This window comes from Somniosus microcephalus, chromosome 7 (genome assembly GCF_052327205.1).
Source record: "Somniosus microcephalus isolate GS21.2 chromosome 7, FLI_Smic_1.0, whole genome shotgun sequence".
In the NCBI taxonomy this organism is placed as follows: domain Eukaryota; kingdom Metazoa; phylum Chordata; class Chondrichthyes; order Squaliformes; family Somniosidae; genus Somniosus; species Somniosus microcephalus.
This window is the reverse complement of record NC_140993.1, coordinates 41,925,522-41,942,524: the sequence shown is the minus strand read 5'-3', so window position 1 is coordinate 41,942,524 and position 17,003 is coordinate 41,925,522. Positions and strand designations below refer to the sequence as shown.

General features: G+C 48.3%; 1 protein-coding gene across 1 annotated transcript in view; it reads left to right on the top strand.

The window, feature by feature from the left end:
* The window catches only part of tsnare1 (T-SNARE Domain Containing 1), an 840,454-nt gene that overhangs the window by 524,649 nt on the left and 298,802 nt on the right, over positions 1-17,003 (top strand). The window contains exon 5 of the mRNA XM_085992448.1: positions 14,448-14,538. Coding sequence (XP_085848574.1) covers positions 14,448-14,538 — 91 coding nt within the window. The remainder of the gene's footprint in view (positions 1-14,447; positions 14,539-17,003) is intronic.

The window sequence follows — 17,003 nt, the reverse complement described above, 5'->3', positions numbered from 1 at the left end:
TAAGTTAATGGCTTCATTACCCATGGCCTTTATGGCCTTCTTGAAGGTCTGGACAAACCTTTCAGCCAATCCATTGGAGGCGGGATGGTATGGGGCTGACGTGTAGTGCTTAACCCCATTGCTCTTTAAGAATTTCTTGAATTCTTCGGACACAAATTGCGGTCCATTATCAGAACAGATCTGTTCCGGCAGCCCATTCCTAGCAAACATGGTCCTTAACACTGTGGTTTTTTCCGTGGTGGTGGTGGACATCTTTATTACCTCCGGCCACTTGGAGTGTGCATCCACCGCTATTAGAAACATTGAGTCCATAAATGGACCAGCAAAGTCGATGTGTACCCTTTGCCAAGGAGATGAGGGCCACTCCCATGGATGCAGAGGAGCCTGTGGTGGCGCGTTTTGGACCTTCTGGCATCCTAGACAGCTCTTAGTGATTTCTTCGATGTCCCCATCAATGCCTGGCCACCACACAAACGCTCTTGCTAGGTTCTTCATTTTCACTCCACCCAGATGTCCCTCGTGCAGCTCCTTTAACACCTTCTGTTGAAGTTTGGGTGGAATCACCACTCTAGATCCACACATCAGGGTTCCTCGACACACTGACAGCTGTTCTTTTCTCTGCGAAAATGCTGACAGTGTTGGTTCGCCCTGTGCTGGCCATCCCTCCACCGTTAAATCATAGACTCGTGAGAGAGTCGGGTCATTTCTTGTTTCGTTTTCGATCATCGAATTTGTTACTGGTAGACATTCCACTATGGATGAGTGGAACATCTCTACCGGGTCCACTGTAGTCGCTTCTTCTACTATCGGCAATGGCAAGCGCGATAACCCATCAGCATTTCCATGCTGTTTGGACCTTTTGTATTCAATGTCATATTGGTGTGCCCCAAGTAACACGGACCACCTCTGTAACCTTTGTGCTGTCATGGTGGAAACGGCCTTGTTAGGGTTGAATATGGACACCAACGGCTGGTGGTCTGTCAGTAATGTGAACTTCTTGCCCTGCAGGTAATGATTGAATTTCTTTACGCCCCACACAAGGCTGAGGGCCTCCCTATCTATTTGAGCATAATTTCGCTCCGCGGAGGTCAATGATCGGGACGCGAATGCCACTGGCCTTTCCGAGCCATTTGGTAACTTGTGTGAAAGTACTGCTCCAATTCCATAGGGGGAAACATCACAAGCTAGACGAAGAGGTAACGTTGGGTTGAAATGAGCCAACACTTCTTCAGAGGTAATCAACGCCTTGCTTCTGCGAAAGGCCTTTTTACATTCCTCACTCCACTTCCATGGTACTTCTTTCCGCAACAGAGCATTCAGCGGATGCAGCACCGTGGATAGATTCGGCAGAAATTTGTGATAATTAATCAACCCCAAGAATGATCTTAACTGTGATACGTTTTCCGGAGCGGGGGCCTTCACGACAGCTTCTATCTTGTCAGGTGACTTGTGCAGCCCCTCTCGGTCAATGACATGACTGCAGTACGAGATCCGTTTTTGGAAGAACTCACATTTCTTGCGATTAACTCGAAGGCCATATTCCTTCAACCTAGTGAGCACCAGTTTCAAATTTGTGAGGTGTTCTTCCTCGTCTTCTCCCGTAATCAGGATATCGTCTAAGTAACACTGCATGCTTGGAATTCCTTGTAATACCTGCTCCATGGCCCTCTGCCAAATTGCTGGAGCCGAAGCTACCCCAAAAACCAGTCTATTATAACGATACAAGCCTCTGTGTGTGTTGATGGTGAGGTACTGACGCGACTCTTCCTCGACTTCCATTTGTAAGTATGCCTGTGCCAGGTCTATCTTGGTGAAGTGTTTCCCTCCAGCCAACGAAGCAAAGATATCTTCAATCCGCGGAAGCGGGTATTGTACCGTGTGAAGCACCAGATTCACTGTGATCTTGAAGTCTCCGCAGATGCGGACCTCCCCCGGTCCCCCTGGCTTGTCACTTGGTGAAGACTTCATGACGGGAACAATGGGCGTGGCCCACTCACTCCAGTCCACTTTTGACAGTACCCCTGATCGTTCAAGTTCTTCCAGTTCTGCCTCCACAGCAGGTCGTATCGCGTAAGGTACCGATCTGGCTTTGAAAAATTTTGGGCTTGCATGTTCTGCAATCTTAACCTTTGCTTTAATTCCTCGCAGTGTTCCCAGTCCTTGCTGGAATACCTCTTTAGCTTCGTCTAATATTCTGGACAACCGTTCAGGTTTGACATCTTCCTTTCCGGAATCTACCGTCATGGTGTTTAGTGAATGCCAGTCTATCTTTATTTTCCTGATCCACTCCCGTCCCAGAAGTGGTGGACCTCCCTCAGGCAACACATACAGGTCCATCCTTTGGTGCTCTTTGTCCTTGTATCTCACCTTGACTTCTATCTTTCCAATGGGGTATACTTTGTGCCCCGTGTATGTCTTCAATACTAGTTCCGTATCCCGTAGGGGAATATGCTTGAATAACTTTTTATAATCATGCTTATTCATGACCGTCAACGCCGATCCGGTGTCCACTTCCATTTTCACTTGGACTTTTGCAATCTGTAGTGTGATCCAGATAGCTTGTCGGTCAGCTTCATTACTCACATTGTGAATTCTCAGACTGTCCAGTTCCTTGCAGTTGGAGTGTGAGTCCGAATTCTGTTCTTCCAGACTCCTCCTAGTCACCTCATGTACCTTTCTGTACCTCTTTTGTGGTGACTCATTATTGTTGGTCTTCTTTCCTGACCGGCATACCTTAGCTATGTGACCGAGCTTGCCACATTTCCTACATTCCTGGTTTTTAAACCAGCATTGGTTCTGGTCGTGTGTTGTCTTCCCACAACGATAGCATTTCGTTGTACCCGAAGTAATTTGCTGCACCCTGAGTGCCGCTGCCTTTAGCTGCATTTCCGCCGTTCCTTTCGCTGCGGCTTCGTTCGATGCAGCAATAAGGACAGCCTTCTCAAGTGTAAGATCGTTCTCTTCGAGTAGTCGCTTTTGCGTTCCTTCCTTTGACAACCCGCACATGAACTTGTCTCGCAATGCCTCTGTCAGATTCCCTCCAAACTGGCAGTGTTTCGCTAGTCTACGCAGTTCGACCAAGTATTCTGCGTTGCTTTCGTCTTTCCTTTGCGTTCTCGCATAGAATTTGGATCGTTCCACTAACATCAGTGGTGCGGGGTTAAAATGATCCTTCAGGACAGCAACAATATCATCGAAAGTCTGATCCGCCGGTTTAGCTGGTGCTAGTAGATGCTTCAAGAGCCCGTATGTCTTCGCGCCCATCGAGTTTAGCAAGGTTATAGCTTTGTCATCTTCTTCTATTTTATTGGCCTCACCATAGATCTCAATGCGTTCCACATACGTGGCCCAGTCTTCTACCTCGGAGTTAAAATCGTTGATGTTACCACGCTTAGGCATCTTCCCCTCTTCCTGATAACACCACGGATTATTTCTTTAAATTTTCTTTTTTTTTTCAAGATGGCGGTTCCCGCGAAAATGGCGGTTTCCCGCGCTTATCTTCTCTCCCCGCCCACTTCAATGGCGGTTCCCCGCTTCTGTCTTCTCCGCCTAATGGCGGTTTCCCACGTTTCTTCCCCTGGCGGGAGGGGTACACTTTCCCCACGGGCGACGGCCGCTGGCTTTCAGGTTCACAGCCTGCGCGTCGGCTTCAGTGCTTTCCCTTTTCTCGGCAGGGCAACCGGCGCTGGGTACACCCCGTTGATGGCGAACAGTTTCAGCCGCTGGGCTGGCTCTCGCTCAGTCTCCCTTGCTCGGGCTCTGTCTCTCTCCCGCTCGCTCGGCTCTACCGGCGCTGGGTACACCCCGTTGACGGAGAACAGTTTCAGCCGCTGGACTGGCTCTCGCTCAGTCTCCCTTGGTCGGCTCTGCCTCTCCCGCTCGCTCGGCTCCCAATCGCGCCTCCCAGCCCTCTCGCAGTCCGGTGCTTCCCTCCCCGGCTGCGGCTGAGTTTATCTCTTCCTGCGCCTACGTTCCCGGTCGCAGCGCTTCGTGGCTTCGGTCGCAGCCCGGCCTTTTTCGCCGGTCGCGGTCTAGCTCTCTCACGACGCCGTTGCGTCCCTAGCCTGTCTGTACCGTGGCTTCCTTGCTCCACGCTGCCCCAGTCTCAGCGCCTCTGGACCCGACTTCTGTCCGGCTCCTTTCCCCCTCGACCGTGGTCGAGTGCACCGCCCTTATCCTCCGGTTATTCTTTTTACTTTCCCTTACTCACAGTCATCGTGGCCGCCTTGCTTCTCGTGCTGACCGGCTCACTCCTCACCGTGGCAGAAGGGACAGTCAGTGCCTGTTGCTGATGGAAGTCTTTGCCTCTAAATTCTTCCTCCTTTCTAGTTCTGCAGCCTCGAGTTTTCTCCCAGCAGAACGACGAGGGCGGTTGCCTCTTCTCGACGCTCGTTAACTGCTTCGGATGTATTGTTGCCGCAGGGTACGATCGGACTCGTCGCCACTGTAAAGTCTGTGGGTTGTTTAGTTAATTAATGCACAAACTCCAAGAGTAACTTAAAACAGGACTTTACTATTCGAAGGTCAGGGCGAATCTGCCCAATAACTCCTGACACAGCACTTATATACCGGTGTGGTCACCGTCGGTATTACAGTATACAGAAGCCAACAAAGTAGTGCAACACCTAAAGTAGTTCTCTTAAAGGTGGACGGTTACATACAATAGTTCTCTTAAAGGTAGACGGGTACATACACTACACTCACGATGCGGCCTCCCCTACAGTGGGGAGACCAAATGCAGATTGGGTGACCGCTTTGTGGAACACCACCATTCAGTCCGCAAGCGTGACCCCGAGCTTCCGGTCGCCTGTCACTTGAATTCTCCCCTCCACTCCCACTCTGATCTCTCCACCCTCGGCCTCTTACACTGTTCCAATGAAGCTCAGCGTAAGCTCTAGGTACAGCACTTCATCTTTCAATTAGGCACTTTACAGCCTTCTGGACTTAACATCGGGTTCAACAATTTCAGACTATAACCTCAGCTCCTGTATTTCTTTATATATTTTTTCTCTCTTGTTCCCTCACATAGTAGCTGTTGATGTTGCTGCCATCATCATTCACACATCATCTAGAGCCATCTTATGTTTCTCAACTTGTCCCATTACCTCTCCTTTTGCCTTGCACCGTCATCCCTGTTGTCAGTCAATCTCTCCTGCCTTCCACCCTATCACAGACCTTCCCTTTGTTCTTTCTTCCCCTCCTCCCTGCCCCTGCTTAAAAATCTCTCTTCTCTAACCTTTTCCAGTTCTGACGAAGGGTTCGACCCGAAACGTTCACTCTGTTTCTCTCTCCTCGATGCTGCCTGACCTGCTGAGTGTTTCCAGCACTTTCTGTTGTTTTTTCAGATTTCCAGCATCTGCAGTATTTTGCTTTTGTATTAGTAATCCAGAGGCCTGGCCTAATGATCCGGAGATATGAGTTCAAATCCCACAGCTGCCGTTAATTAAATAAATCTAGAATAAAAAGCTAGTATCAGTAATGGTGACCATAAAACTACCGGATTGTCATAGAAACCCATCTGGTTCACTATTGTCCTTTAGGAAGGAAATCTGCCGCCCTTACCCGGTCTGGCCCATATGTGGCCTATATTGACCCACAGCAATGTGGTTGACTCTTAACTGCCCCCTGAAACGGCCTAGCAAGCCACTCAGTTGTATCAAAACCACTAGGAAAACCTTCAGCGGTTCAATAAGGCGATTCACCACCACCTTCTCGAGGGCAATTAGGGATGGGCAATAAATGCTGGTCTTGCCAGTGACGTCCACATCCCATGACCGAATAAAAAAAACACAGGAGCTGAGCAATGCAGATCAGGAGGCTTTGGTCCCCAATGTTTTTGTAATTTGTTCTCGGAATATGGAAAAGGCCGGCCAAGGCATTTATAACCCATCTCTAGTTGGTCTGAAGGAGCGAATGTTTGTACAACTGGCTTGTTAGACATGTTCAGAGGACATTAAGAGTCAACTACATAATGTAGGCTTGAGTCAGGGCCGATACAGGTGGCAGGTTCTGTTTCTTGAAGAGGATTAGTAAACCAGTTGGACTTTACAGCAGTTTTCATGGTCAGTTTTTCCTGGAGCTGTCCCACAAACTAACAGATATAATGAGATTTGATCACACAACCTTTGAGTTGCAAGTCCAGTACCATAACTCTTGTCCCAGGCTTCATGTTGTTCATATTATTCATTAATAATTGGGAGGAGAGAATATCAAATTTGTTGATGCAAAGCTGTGTGGTTAAAAGACCAATATAAGAGAGATAAGAGGCTAGCAACCCAAGATATCTGGATAATTAATGAATGGATGGAAAGACAATGGAATAAGATTTTCAATTTACAGCGGAAGAATGTAAGGTACAGTAATGTGGAAATCCATTGGCAAAATGAAAAAAGGTAAACAATTCAGCAATGTCTAGTGATAGTCCATGAAAATATCCAATTGATACAACACTCCTTGCAGCAAAGCTGATCAAGTATTGGGATGCATGTGGAACGTGCTTGATTATAAGCTTTTTAAATGTATAACTCAATTGGTATGACCACCTTTGAATCGCTGTGTTCAATTGTGAGCATTTTGCCTTCAGAATTACATTGCTGCATTGGCAAAGGTTCAGAGAAGAGTGAAAAAGATTATTTCCGGACTTTAAACACTAAGTTGTGAAGATAGGCTGGCTGAATTAAATTTGTTCTCATTGGAGAAAATACGATTGAGAGGGACGTGATCCAGATCTTTAAATTGCTGAGAGGCATGGATAATGTAGATGTAAGCAGGTTATTTAAGTTAAACTGTGATTGCAGAATGAGAGGACATGAGCACAAAATTGGCATGCCTCAAGCAAGACTCGAGATTAGAAGCAAAGTAATTTTTACTACTTCGAATAATGTACATATGGAGCAGAGTGCTACATTAATTAAATTCTTCAGAAAGTAACTAGACAAAATATCTGGTTATGAAAGGAGGAACTTAAGGTTACATGAGTAAGGATAGTTGAACTGTTATTCACAGGCAGTCTGTGACCTGGAGCACAGTAGTGGTGTTTAGTTGCTAAGCTGGAGATTTATTTAACTTGCCCTGTCTCATTAAGGCCACTGCTCAACTATACATTGTGGAAAGTTGCATAATTTAGTGGGTGAACCTCCTAGTCATGTTGATGTCACCGAGGAACATTTCTCTAGATTACTTGCAAGTCCCTGGCTCCAACCCCTTGGTGGAGTGTAGACAAGTTGTTAAGGCCAAATGACCAAGCAAGAAATGACTTCTTTTCAGATTCAGGGGGAAAAAAATTCAGAAGGCTTGCCATCATTCTCTGTATTCCCAGTGCTAATAAACAGTGAACCCTATTTATCTTGAGGTCCAGTAGGTTAATTTTATAACTTGGGACCCATATTCCCTCCCTATGTTTCCTGTTGTGTTGTGTTCCCATCCCTTTTCTGCTCTTTCCCCTAGCCCCCTCCCAACCATTCCTGCCATGTGTGCCTCAAGGCCCTTTCCTCCTGTGCTCCTGCAAGCCCTTCGTAGGTGATGTGCCTTCAATAACTCAAAGACAAGGATTTTAAAGGATTCAACTAAAGGCTTTTAATCACTAAGAACATAGCAGCATAGCAGGTCTTCCCACATCGAGTTCATCTGGTAGTGAGTGACTCATACAGCTCTTGAGACCTTTATATGGCAAAAGACAGGGGCGTAGCCAATACACACAATAGGAACAAAAGGGTGTGGTTCACACAATACAAGCAGGTAAAATACAAGCAGGTCTGATGAAGGCATATTTCATCACATTCACCCCTTCTACAGATTAAGTCTGTCCGGGGGTGTGATAGTCCTTCCTGAACGTCGCAACAGTACCTCGGGTTCCGACCGGGAGTCCGTGGTGCCCTCCTGGGCATACCCATGTGCCGGGGGTGTTGCAGGTACTTCTGGGGGTGGTGAGGATACCTCTGGGGATGGTGGAGGTTCTTCTGGGGGTGGTGGTGATGGGTCGTCGTCGTCGCTTCCTGCTGAGGCGAGGTCCTTTATGGACACGGTGTCTTCACGCCCGTCGGCATGCTTGACGTACGCGTACTGTGGGTTTGCGTGGAGTAGGTGTACTGCCTCCACGAGGGGATCCGTTTTGTGGCCCCTCACATGCTTCCGTAACAGGACTGTCCCTGGGGTGGAGAGCCACGAGGGTAGGGATACTCCTGAGGTTGATTTGCAGGGAAAAACAAACATCTTCTCGTGAGGAGTGGCGTTAGTAGCAGTACACAGTAGCGACCTTATCGAGTGGAGTACGTCTGGGAGGACCTCCTGCCAGCGGGAGGTGGGGAGGCCTTTAGACCTTAGTGCTAAGGTGACCGCCTTCCACACTGTCGCGTTCTCCCTCTCCACTTGCCCATTACCCCGGGGGTTATAACTAGTGGTCCGACTCGTGGCTATCCCCTTCGACAGCAGGTATTGGCGCAGTTCATCGCTCATGAACGACGCCCCCCTGTCAGTGTGGATGTAGTTAGGCATGCTGAACGTGCAAAACAGGTTGCCGAGGCACTTGATGACCGTGGCACTGGTCATATCTGGGCAGGGGTAGGCGAATGGGAAGCGGGAGTATTCGTCCACAATGTTGAGAAAGTACACATTGCGGTCGGTGGAGGGGAGTGGTCCCTTGAAATCTAAGCTCAGGCGCTCGAATGGCCGTGTAGCTTTGATCAGGTGGGCTCGGTCGGGTCTGAAAAAACGGGGCTTGCATTCCGCACAGGTGCGGCAGTCCCTGGTCATAGACCGGACCTCCTCGATGGAATAGGGCAGGTTACGGGATTTTATAAAGTGGAATAGCCGGGTGACCCCCGGGTGGCAGAGGCCATTCTGGAGGCCCTGTAGCCTGTCCCCCTGGATGCTGGCACACATCCCTCGTGATAGGGCGTCGGGGGATTCGTTGAGGGCCCCCGGCCTATATATTATGTCGTACTCAAACGTGGAGAGTTCGATCCGCCACCTGAGAATTTTGTCGTTCTTGATCTTCCCCCTCTGTTTGTTGTTAAACATGAAGGCTACCGACCGCTGGTCGGTAAGCAGGGTGAAGCGTTTGCCGGCTAGGTAGTGCCTCCAGTGCCGCACTGCCTCCACTATGGCCTGGGCCTCCTTCTCTACCGAGGAGTGTCTGATCTCGGGCCCTTGGAGGGTTCTTGAGAAAAAGGCTACGGGCCGCCCATCCTGGTTGAGGGTGGCTGCTAAAGCGAAGTCGGACGCATCGCTTTCGACCTGGGAAGGGATGTTTTCGTCCACTGCCCGCAGCGCGGCCTTCTCAATGTCGTGTTTATTGCTCTTGAAGGCGGCGTGGGCCTCGGCTGTGAGCGGGAAGGACGTTGATTTCAGGAGGGGACGGGCCTTGTCGGAATAATTGGGGACCCATTGGGCGTAATAGGAGAAGAACCCCAGGCACCTTTTCAGGGCCTTGGGAGTGTTTGGTAGGGGTAGCTCCCGTAGGGGGCGCAATCGGTCGGGGTCCGGACCAATTTCCCCGTTTTCCACCACGCAGCCCAGGATACAGAGGCGCGTGGTGCTAAAGACACACTTATCCTCATTGTAGGTGAGATTGAGTCTGAGGGCGGTTTTCAGAAATCTCGCGAGGTTCGAGTCGTGGTCTTGCTGGTCGTGGCCGCAGATGGTGACGTTGTCTAGGTATGGGTAGGTGGCTGTTAACTGGTTCTCATCGACCATGCGGTCCATCTCCCGCTGGAAGACCGAGACCCCGTTCGTTACCCCAAAGGGGACTCTGAGGAAGTGGTAGAGACGTCCGTTCGACTCGAAGGCGGTGTATGGACGGTCCTCCGGCCTAATGGGGAGCTGGTGGTATGCCGATTTTAGGTCGATGGTGGAAAACACCCGGTATTGCACGATTTGGTTAACCATATCCGCTATGCGGGGCAGAGGGTAGGCGTCTAGCTGGGTGTATAGATTAACCGTCTGGCTATAATCTATCACCATCCGCTTCTTTTCGCTACCCTTAACTACTATTACCTGGACGCGCCACGGGCTGGTACTGCATTCGATGATACCCTCCCGCTTGAGTCTTTCTACTTCCGACGCAATGAACCGTCTATCCTCCCAGCTGTACCGCCTACTCTTGGTCGCTATGGGTCGGCAGTTGGGTGCGAGGTTGGTGAACAGAGAGGGCGGCTTGACCTTCAGGGTAGCCAGACCGCACACTATGAGGGGCGGCTGGGACCCACCGTAGGTAAGCGTGATACTTTGGTGGTGGCACTGGAAGTCCAGACCCAAGATCACGCTCACACAGAGATCTGGCATTATCAATAGTTTAAAATCTCTGTAATCATTGCCTTTTACCGACAACATAACCGCGCAGAAACCTGTAATTTTTGAGGTATGAGTCTTATCGGCCATGGCGATTTTGCCCTGTGTGGGGACTATCGTTAGAGAAAGTCGTTTTACCAGGCTAGGGTGAATAAAGCTTTCGGTGCTCCCGCAGTCAATCAAGCATTTAACCTTGTTCCCGTTTACCTCTGTGTCCATCATCGATTTAGACAACGGATGTGGCCTGGATTGATCCACTGTGATCGAGGCCACCAGTGGGTCCTGGAGGTCCGTGTAGTCGGGGCAAGATGGTGGACTCCATGAGGGTGGACAAGATGGCTTCCAAGATGGCCGCTCCCACGGCGCGCACGCGGCAGTGGTGGAGTTGGAGGCGGGGTTCCCTCTGCAGACTTTGCTGAAGTGTCCTTTCTTCCCGCATTTAAAACAGGTGGTGCCCTTTGCTGGGCACAGATGCCTGGAGTGTTTGTCCTGACCGCAGAAGTAGCATTTCGGGCCCCGATGCATCGCGGCAGTAGTGGGGCTCCTGGGTGGAGGCTGGGGCTCCGATGGTGCTGGGCTGGCCTGAGACCTGGGAGGTGAAGATGGCTTCCAAGATGGCGGCCCCCACGGTGCGCACGAGGCGGAGTGGGCCGCGTGGCCTGGGGAACAGGATTCAGAGTTCCTCTGGGCCATATCCAGCGATCGCGCTATATCTATGGCCTGTTTTAAGTCCAGTCCCTCCTTTTCAAACAGTCTCTGCCGAATATAATTTGAACTGAGGCCCGCAATAAGGGAGTCTTGGATCAGCTCCTCCGTGTACACGATGGCAGACACGGCCTTACAGTTACAGTCTCTGCCCAGTACTTTTAGGTTTAGTATAAAGTCCTCTAGTGACTCACCATGCCGCTGCGTGCGAGTAGTCAGAAGATGCCTGGCGTACACCACGTTTATTGGCCGCGCGTAGTGGGCCTTCAGGATGGTGCAGGCCTCCTCGTAGCTGGTGGCATCTTGGATGAGAGGGGAGACCCGATGGCTCACCCAGTTTCGCAGGATTCCCAGTTTCATGTCTCCGGTAGCGGTTTCGGCTGCGGCTATGGCAGTGGATGAGTTTGCAATGAAAAATTCGAAGCATTGGAACCAGTGTCCGAACTGTGTGGCTGCGTCTGAGGCATGGGGGTCCAGATCCAAGCGCTCTGGTTTCAGGAGTCGATCCATCTTGGTGTTTTAGTGATTAAAATTGATGTGCCTTCAATAACTCAAAGACAAGGATTTTAAAGGATTCAACTAAAGGCTTTTAATCACTAAGAACATAGCAGCATAGCAGGTCTTCCCACATCGAGTTCATCTGGTAGTGAGTGACTCATACAGCTCCTGAGACCTTTATATGGCAAAAGACAGGGGCGTAGCCAATACACACAATAGGAACAAAAGGGTGTGGTTCACACAATACAAGCAGGTAAAATACAAGCAGGTCTGATGAAGGCATATTTCATCACAGTAGGAACATAAGGAACAGGAGTAGGCCATTCAGCCCCTCAAGCCTGCTCTGCTTTTCAGTTAGATCATGGCTGATCTGTACCTCAAATCTTTTTTTTACCTGCCTTTGTTCCATTTCCCTGGATACCCTAACCTAACAAAAAAGTATTGATCTCCATCTTGAAAGCTTCAATTGAGCCAACATGCACAGCTTTTTGGGGCAGAGAGAACCAGATTTCTAATGCCCTTTGTGTGAAGAAGTGCTATTTCACTCCTAAATGGCCTGGCTAGAGGAATAGTTTCTCTTTATCTACACCATCGAATACTTTTAATCATTTAAATACCTCAATTAGGTCACCTCCTCAACCTTTTAAATCTTTTAAAGGGGAATGCAAGCCAGGTTTATGCAACCCACTCTCATAATTTACCCTTTAAGCCCTGCTATCATTCTGGTGAAAACCAAGCTGTACCCCTTCCAAGGCCAATGTATCTTTCCTTACGTTCAGTATCCACAGCCACACTTCAGACCCTAGACCGTAGTTGAGCAACACCATGAGAAGTCAACCAGCATATATGAAAGTAGATAGGTATAATTCATGAAATGCTCCATTTATAGTAATTGTTGAGTAGTTTGTGGATTTGTAACTCTTACAGTTAGATCATTTACAGTCATGGAAAAGGCGTTTGCAGTTGTTTTTGCACGCAGTTTTAAATTTGAGGTGTTGGGGACCGAGCGCCAATGTAGATCAGTGAGGAGGGGGCTAATGGGGACGCAGAACTTGGTGTGAGATAGGATGCAACCGACAGTTTTGGATAAGCTGAAGTTTACAGAGAATGGAGAATAACAGGCTGGCCAAGAGAACATTGGAATAGTCAAGTCTGGAGGTGTCAGGCATGAATGAAGGTTTCAGCGGCAGATGGACTGAGGTCAGTGGTGGTGATGTTACAGAGATGGAAGTAAAGTCTTTGGAATGAAGAGTATATGAGGTCTATAAGCTCAGCTTGGGATAAACTAGCTTGTTGAGTTGTGACCAGTGTGATTCAGCCTTAGACAGTGCCAGAATGGTGGATAGAGTCAGTGGACAGGGTATGGAGGATGAGGTGGAGTAGATGTAATTGTAGCTCATTCGAGATTGGATGTCAGGCAAGTATTCTCACAGCAGGCAGTGGAGGGGTCAAGAAAGGTGGTGGAGAGGTATAGCTGGTGTCATCAATGTATGTATGGAAGCTGACACTATATCTGCAGATGATGTCGCCGAGTATGTTGATGAGGAACAGGTAAAGGATGGATCCTTGGGGGACTCCCGAGGTGACAGTATTGTGGTGGGAAGAGAATCCATTGGTAGCAGTGTCCTGGTCACAAGGATAGATAAAAGTCCAAGCAGAGCTGAACAGATGAATAGTGACATTGGAGGAGGAGGATGTATTTGACCATGTCAAAGGCTGCACAGGTCAAGGTGGGTTAATGCATCAGTCACAGAGAATGTCGTTTGTGACTTTGACTAAGGTTGTTTTGGTGTTGTTGGAGGAGCAGAAATCTGACTGGAGAGATTGAAATGGAGAGTTGCGGGAGAAAATGGAAAGCGATCAGCGAGTAGACAGTACTTTCGAGGACTTTGGAGCGACAAGTGAGGTTGGACATTGGGCAGTAGTTTGCAAGGACAGATGGACTGTGTTGATTTATTTTGAGAAGAGTTGATGACAATGGTTCGGAGAGGGACAGTGCCTGAGGAGAAAGAATCATTTATAATGTTAGCTAACATGGGGGCCACAAATGGAGGATGGATGGTTATCAGAAATGGGGTTGAGGGAGCAGGAGGTAGGTCACTTGGTTAGATGAGGTTGGAGAGGGCATAGAAGAAATTGGGCAAGAAATAGACCAGGGTTCAGGAATAGGACGAGGGGAGAATCTTTGGTGGGGGGGGGTTCTTCATTCTTTGTGGGCAAGGGAAAGGTGGAAAGCAGCAGAAGCAGTTGAATGGATGGTCTCTACCTTGGTGACAAAGAAATCCATGAGCTTCTCATGCTTGTTAGAGGTGAGGGTGGAGGGTGAGGGAAGATGTGTTTCAGGAGGTGGTTGGTAACGGAGAAAAGAAGCTCTCCAGGATTATCCTAGGATAATGGGTGGGTTTTGGCAGAGAGGAGTGAGGCCCAGTAGATCTTGATGTTGTCCAAACAGATCTGGAGATGGATGGCTAAACCAGTTGTGTGCTAGACACGTTCAAGTCTGCAACCCTTGCCATTGAGAGAACAAAGATGGGGGGTTGTACTGGGGGAACAACCAGGATGGGAGACAGTTAAGGTTTTACTGAGGAAAATTATTTAATTTGTTTCTTCCAAAATTGCTTTGCTGATTAAGCACAAATTTTATGACTTCGAGCATTCTGTTTAGTTTTTGACGTGGAAAAAGCCCGGCTTTGCGCAGAGCTGATGTTAGCCAAACATCTTGACTTGAATTATGGAGGCAACAACCAAATTCAAAAATGGTCTAAGTATCATCTTTAAATCATCGTTTCAGGAGAGCAGATTGAAGTTTTCCGCAAAAGTAAAAGTATTCCCACTTAAATCTCAATGATGACTCTGTGTCCTAAACGTTGTTCTTTCCACTGTTATTTCAGCTGTTTTATTTCATACACAGCCTTTATTTTATTTATTGTTTCCTCCTCCCTTCTGTTTTGCCAAAGGCATACAACACAGCAGGAGACGAATAAAACCATCAGCTGTTCCACAAAGTATATTAAGCAGCTTTCGGAAATAGTGCGTGGATCATCCAGGGTAAGTGCAGCTGAAATGTAACAATAACTTCAAATATTATGCAAACGAGTCCTGAAACCAAAATGTAATTGCCAGAAAATTAAAACCAGGAAGATTTGCATATAAAATATGATTACTTCTCGCCCTGGCTGTTATCCATTTTTAGCTAATACAGTCATTACACTTTTGCATCCTGAATTATTAATCGATTTTAAATGCAGGTTTTATTAATTCATTAATAATGAAATCCCATTTAATATGTAAATTCTGCCACTTGTTTTCCTGGCTGGCGCGCCAGAGTTTTTGAGCAGTTTTTTTTGTGTGTTAATTTAGCAATGCAGCTCAGGCGACCAATGCTGCTGCTTTGCTTCTAATTGAACCGGCTTATCCAAGTCATGGAAAATGGACAGAATTGTGCCTTTCGATTGCCAAAACACTGGCAAGAATCTCCCAGAACCTTAGCTTACAAGACTTCTGGAATTTGACTTCTTCTGTTAACATAAGCCATCGGCCCCAATTATAAACGGTTGCTGAATGCAACCCCCAAAACCAATATTGAAATCGTGGAATCCAGTGTAATAAAAATGGAATTTGACTAATGTACGGGCCTGAAATTGCTGGGAACTCGCGCCGTAGCGATGATGCGTTAACGGCCTGACCCATTATTAATACGGAAAAGCCCCAGCAAATGCCGGAGTAAGCGAGAGACGCCATATGTCTGGACAAAGACAGCCACCATGTGTTGCGTTGCACCGTGATTTGCTGGGACACTTGCTCCACTCTGGCAATAGGCTCACCTAAGCCAATAAAAATCTGTTCTCCTCACCCAGCCCGCCTTTGCAGTCAATGGCGATCGCCAATTTGCGTCGCTATTCACCATTAATCATGCCGCAGTCACTTAAGACGGGCAAATAATGGTGGTTTCTGTCTTTGTCCAAACACACGAGCCACCAGCTGCTGTCTGGCCACCATGGCCGCTGCCACCGTGCCTCCTTCTGGGAGGGCACCAGCCTTGGACATGGGCATCTCGTCTGACGAGTCAAGTTTAAGCCCTTCCTGCAGGGCAAAATTGTGCAGTGCGCAATCTTTGCCACTACTTCAGGGGCATATTGTAGTGGCATTATGAACCCTTGTTCTCATGGTGCGTCAACTCCTTCAAGAAATGGGATTCCTCCTCCACTTTGTGCATGCTCCCGCGTGTTATGAATTACTGCAGGGGCAATCGGGGAAGAATTTAGAGGGGTAGAAATTGGTCTTGGGCGGTCGCGCTAAACAGGTGGTATTGAATTGGCTACTCGTAATATGCCCTGCCTGATAGTCAGTTCCATTGACTTAAATAGAACTGAATATTGGGTGGGGCGTATAATGGGTGGCTGGTGCGTTACCGCCCATTTAGCGCTCAAGACCAATTTCTTCCCCATGGTGTCTTGCTTTGTGTGAGGTAGAGGCGTCGATCTGACGGGCTTCTTTTCTGACATTGTACAGGAAACTTTGTGCTATCCGGAAGTTGAATGTCTGTCAACTTTGATCTAACGGCAGAAATCAGCAGCCGTTTTGGTTAGGTGTTTTTTTTTCTCCTAGCATTCTTTTCACAGGCAGGCTCTGGAAAGCGTCTTTGTCGCTTAGCAACAGCTTCAGAGACGCTTCCAAGCTACTGGGCCGAGTGTTTACAAGCTGTTGCTGAGCAACAGTGTTTGTGGTCAGACACGGCAGGCTCTAGAAAGCGTCTCTGTATCTTAGCAACAGCTTCAGAGACGCTTCCAAGCCATGGGCCGAGTGTTTACAAGCTGTTGCTGAGCAACAGTGTTTGTGGTCAGATACTGCGATGAAAAGCTCCTATCTGATAACATTGACGCTGGTCTATCTGGAGCTTTTTAAAAAACGGCAGTAGCTCGGTCCCATGGGTGCCAGATAGCACAAAGTTTCCTGTAATATATTCTTCAGCAGAGACTGAAGCTGTCAAATTCATCAACTGACCACCATCGAAGTGTTGCTTCCCATGGCAACAGACTTTGATGACTCGCTTGCTTTTAGATTCTAGCTTGAGCAAACAAACAGATCAGATCATACAATCCACCATTGAAGGACGACTCATTTGCATCTCAAGCCATTCAAAAAACAATCACAGAGACAGACAACAGTTAGTTTTCTACTACTTACAATGGATTTGCATGTTCTGAATTTAAGCCCTGAGAATGCTTACCTTGCTTTCCCTGGTCAGATTGTTGTATTTCTTTTCTTACACTAGTCTCCTGAGCATTGGACGACTGAGGTGGCAAACCTCCGCCGCACCATCCGGCTGACCTTTCGGGGAGCCCTTGCCCTTGCAGTCCCCAGCAGCCGGTCTCGCCGACGCTCCACCTCATCCAAGAGGTCCTCGTCCCCAAAATTTGATCGCCTCCTTTGCTGTTCTTCCTGCCACATTTCTGTGGAAAAGGGAATATGCAGACCCTGGAGATTACTTGAAACCACCTTTTACAAAGTTG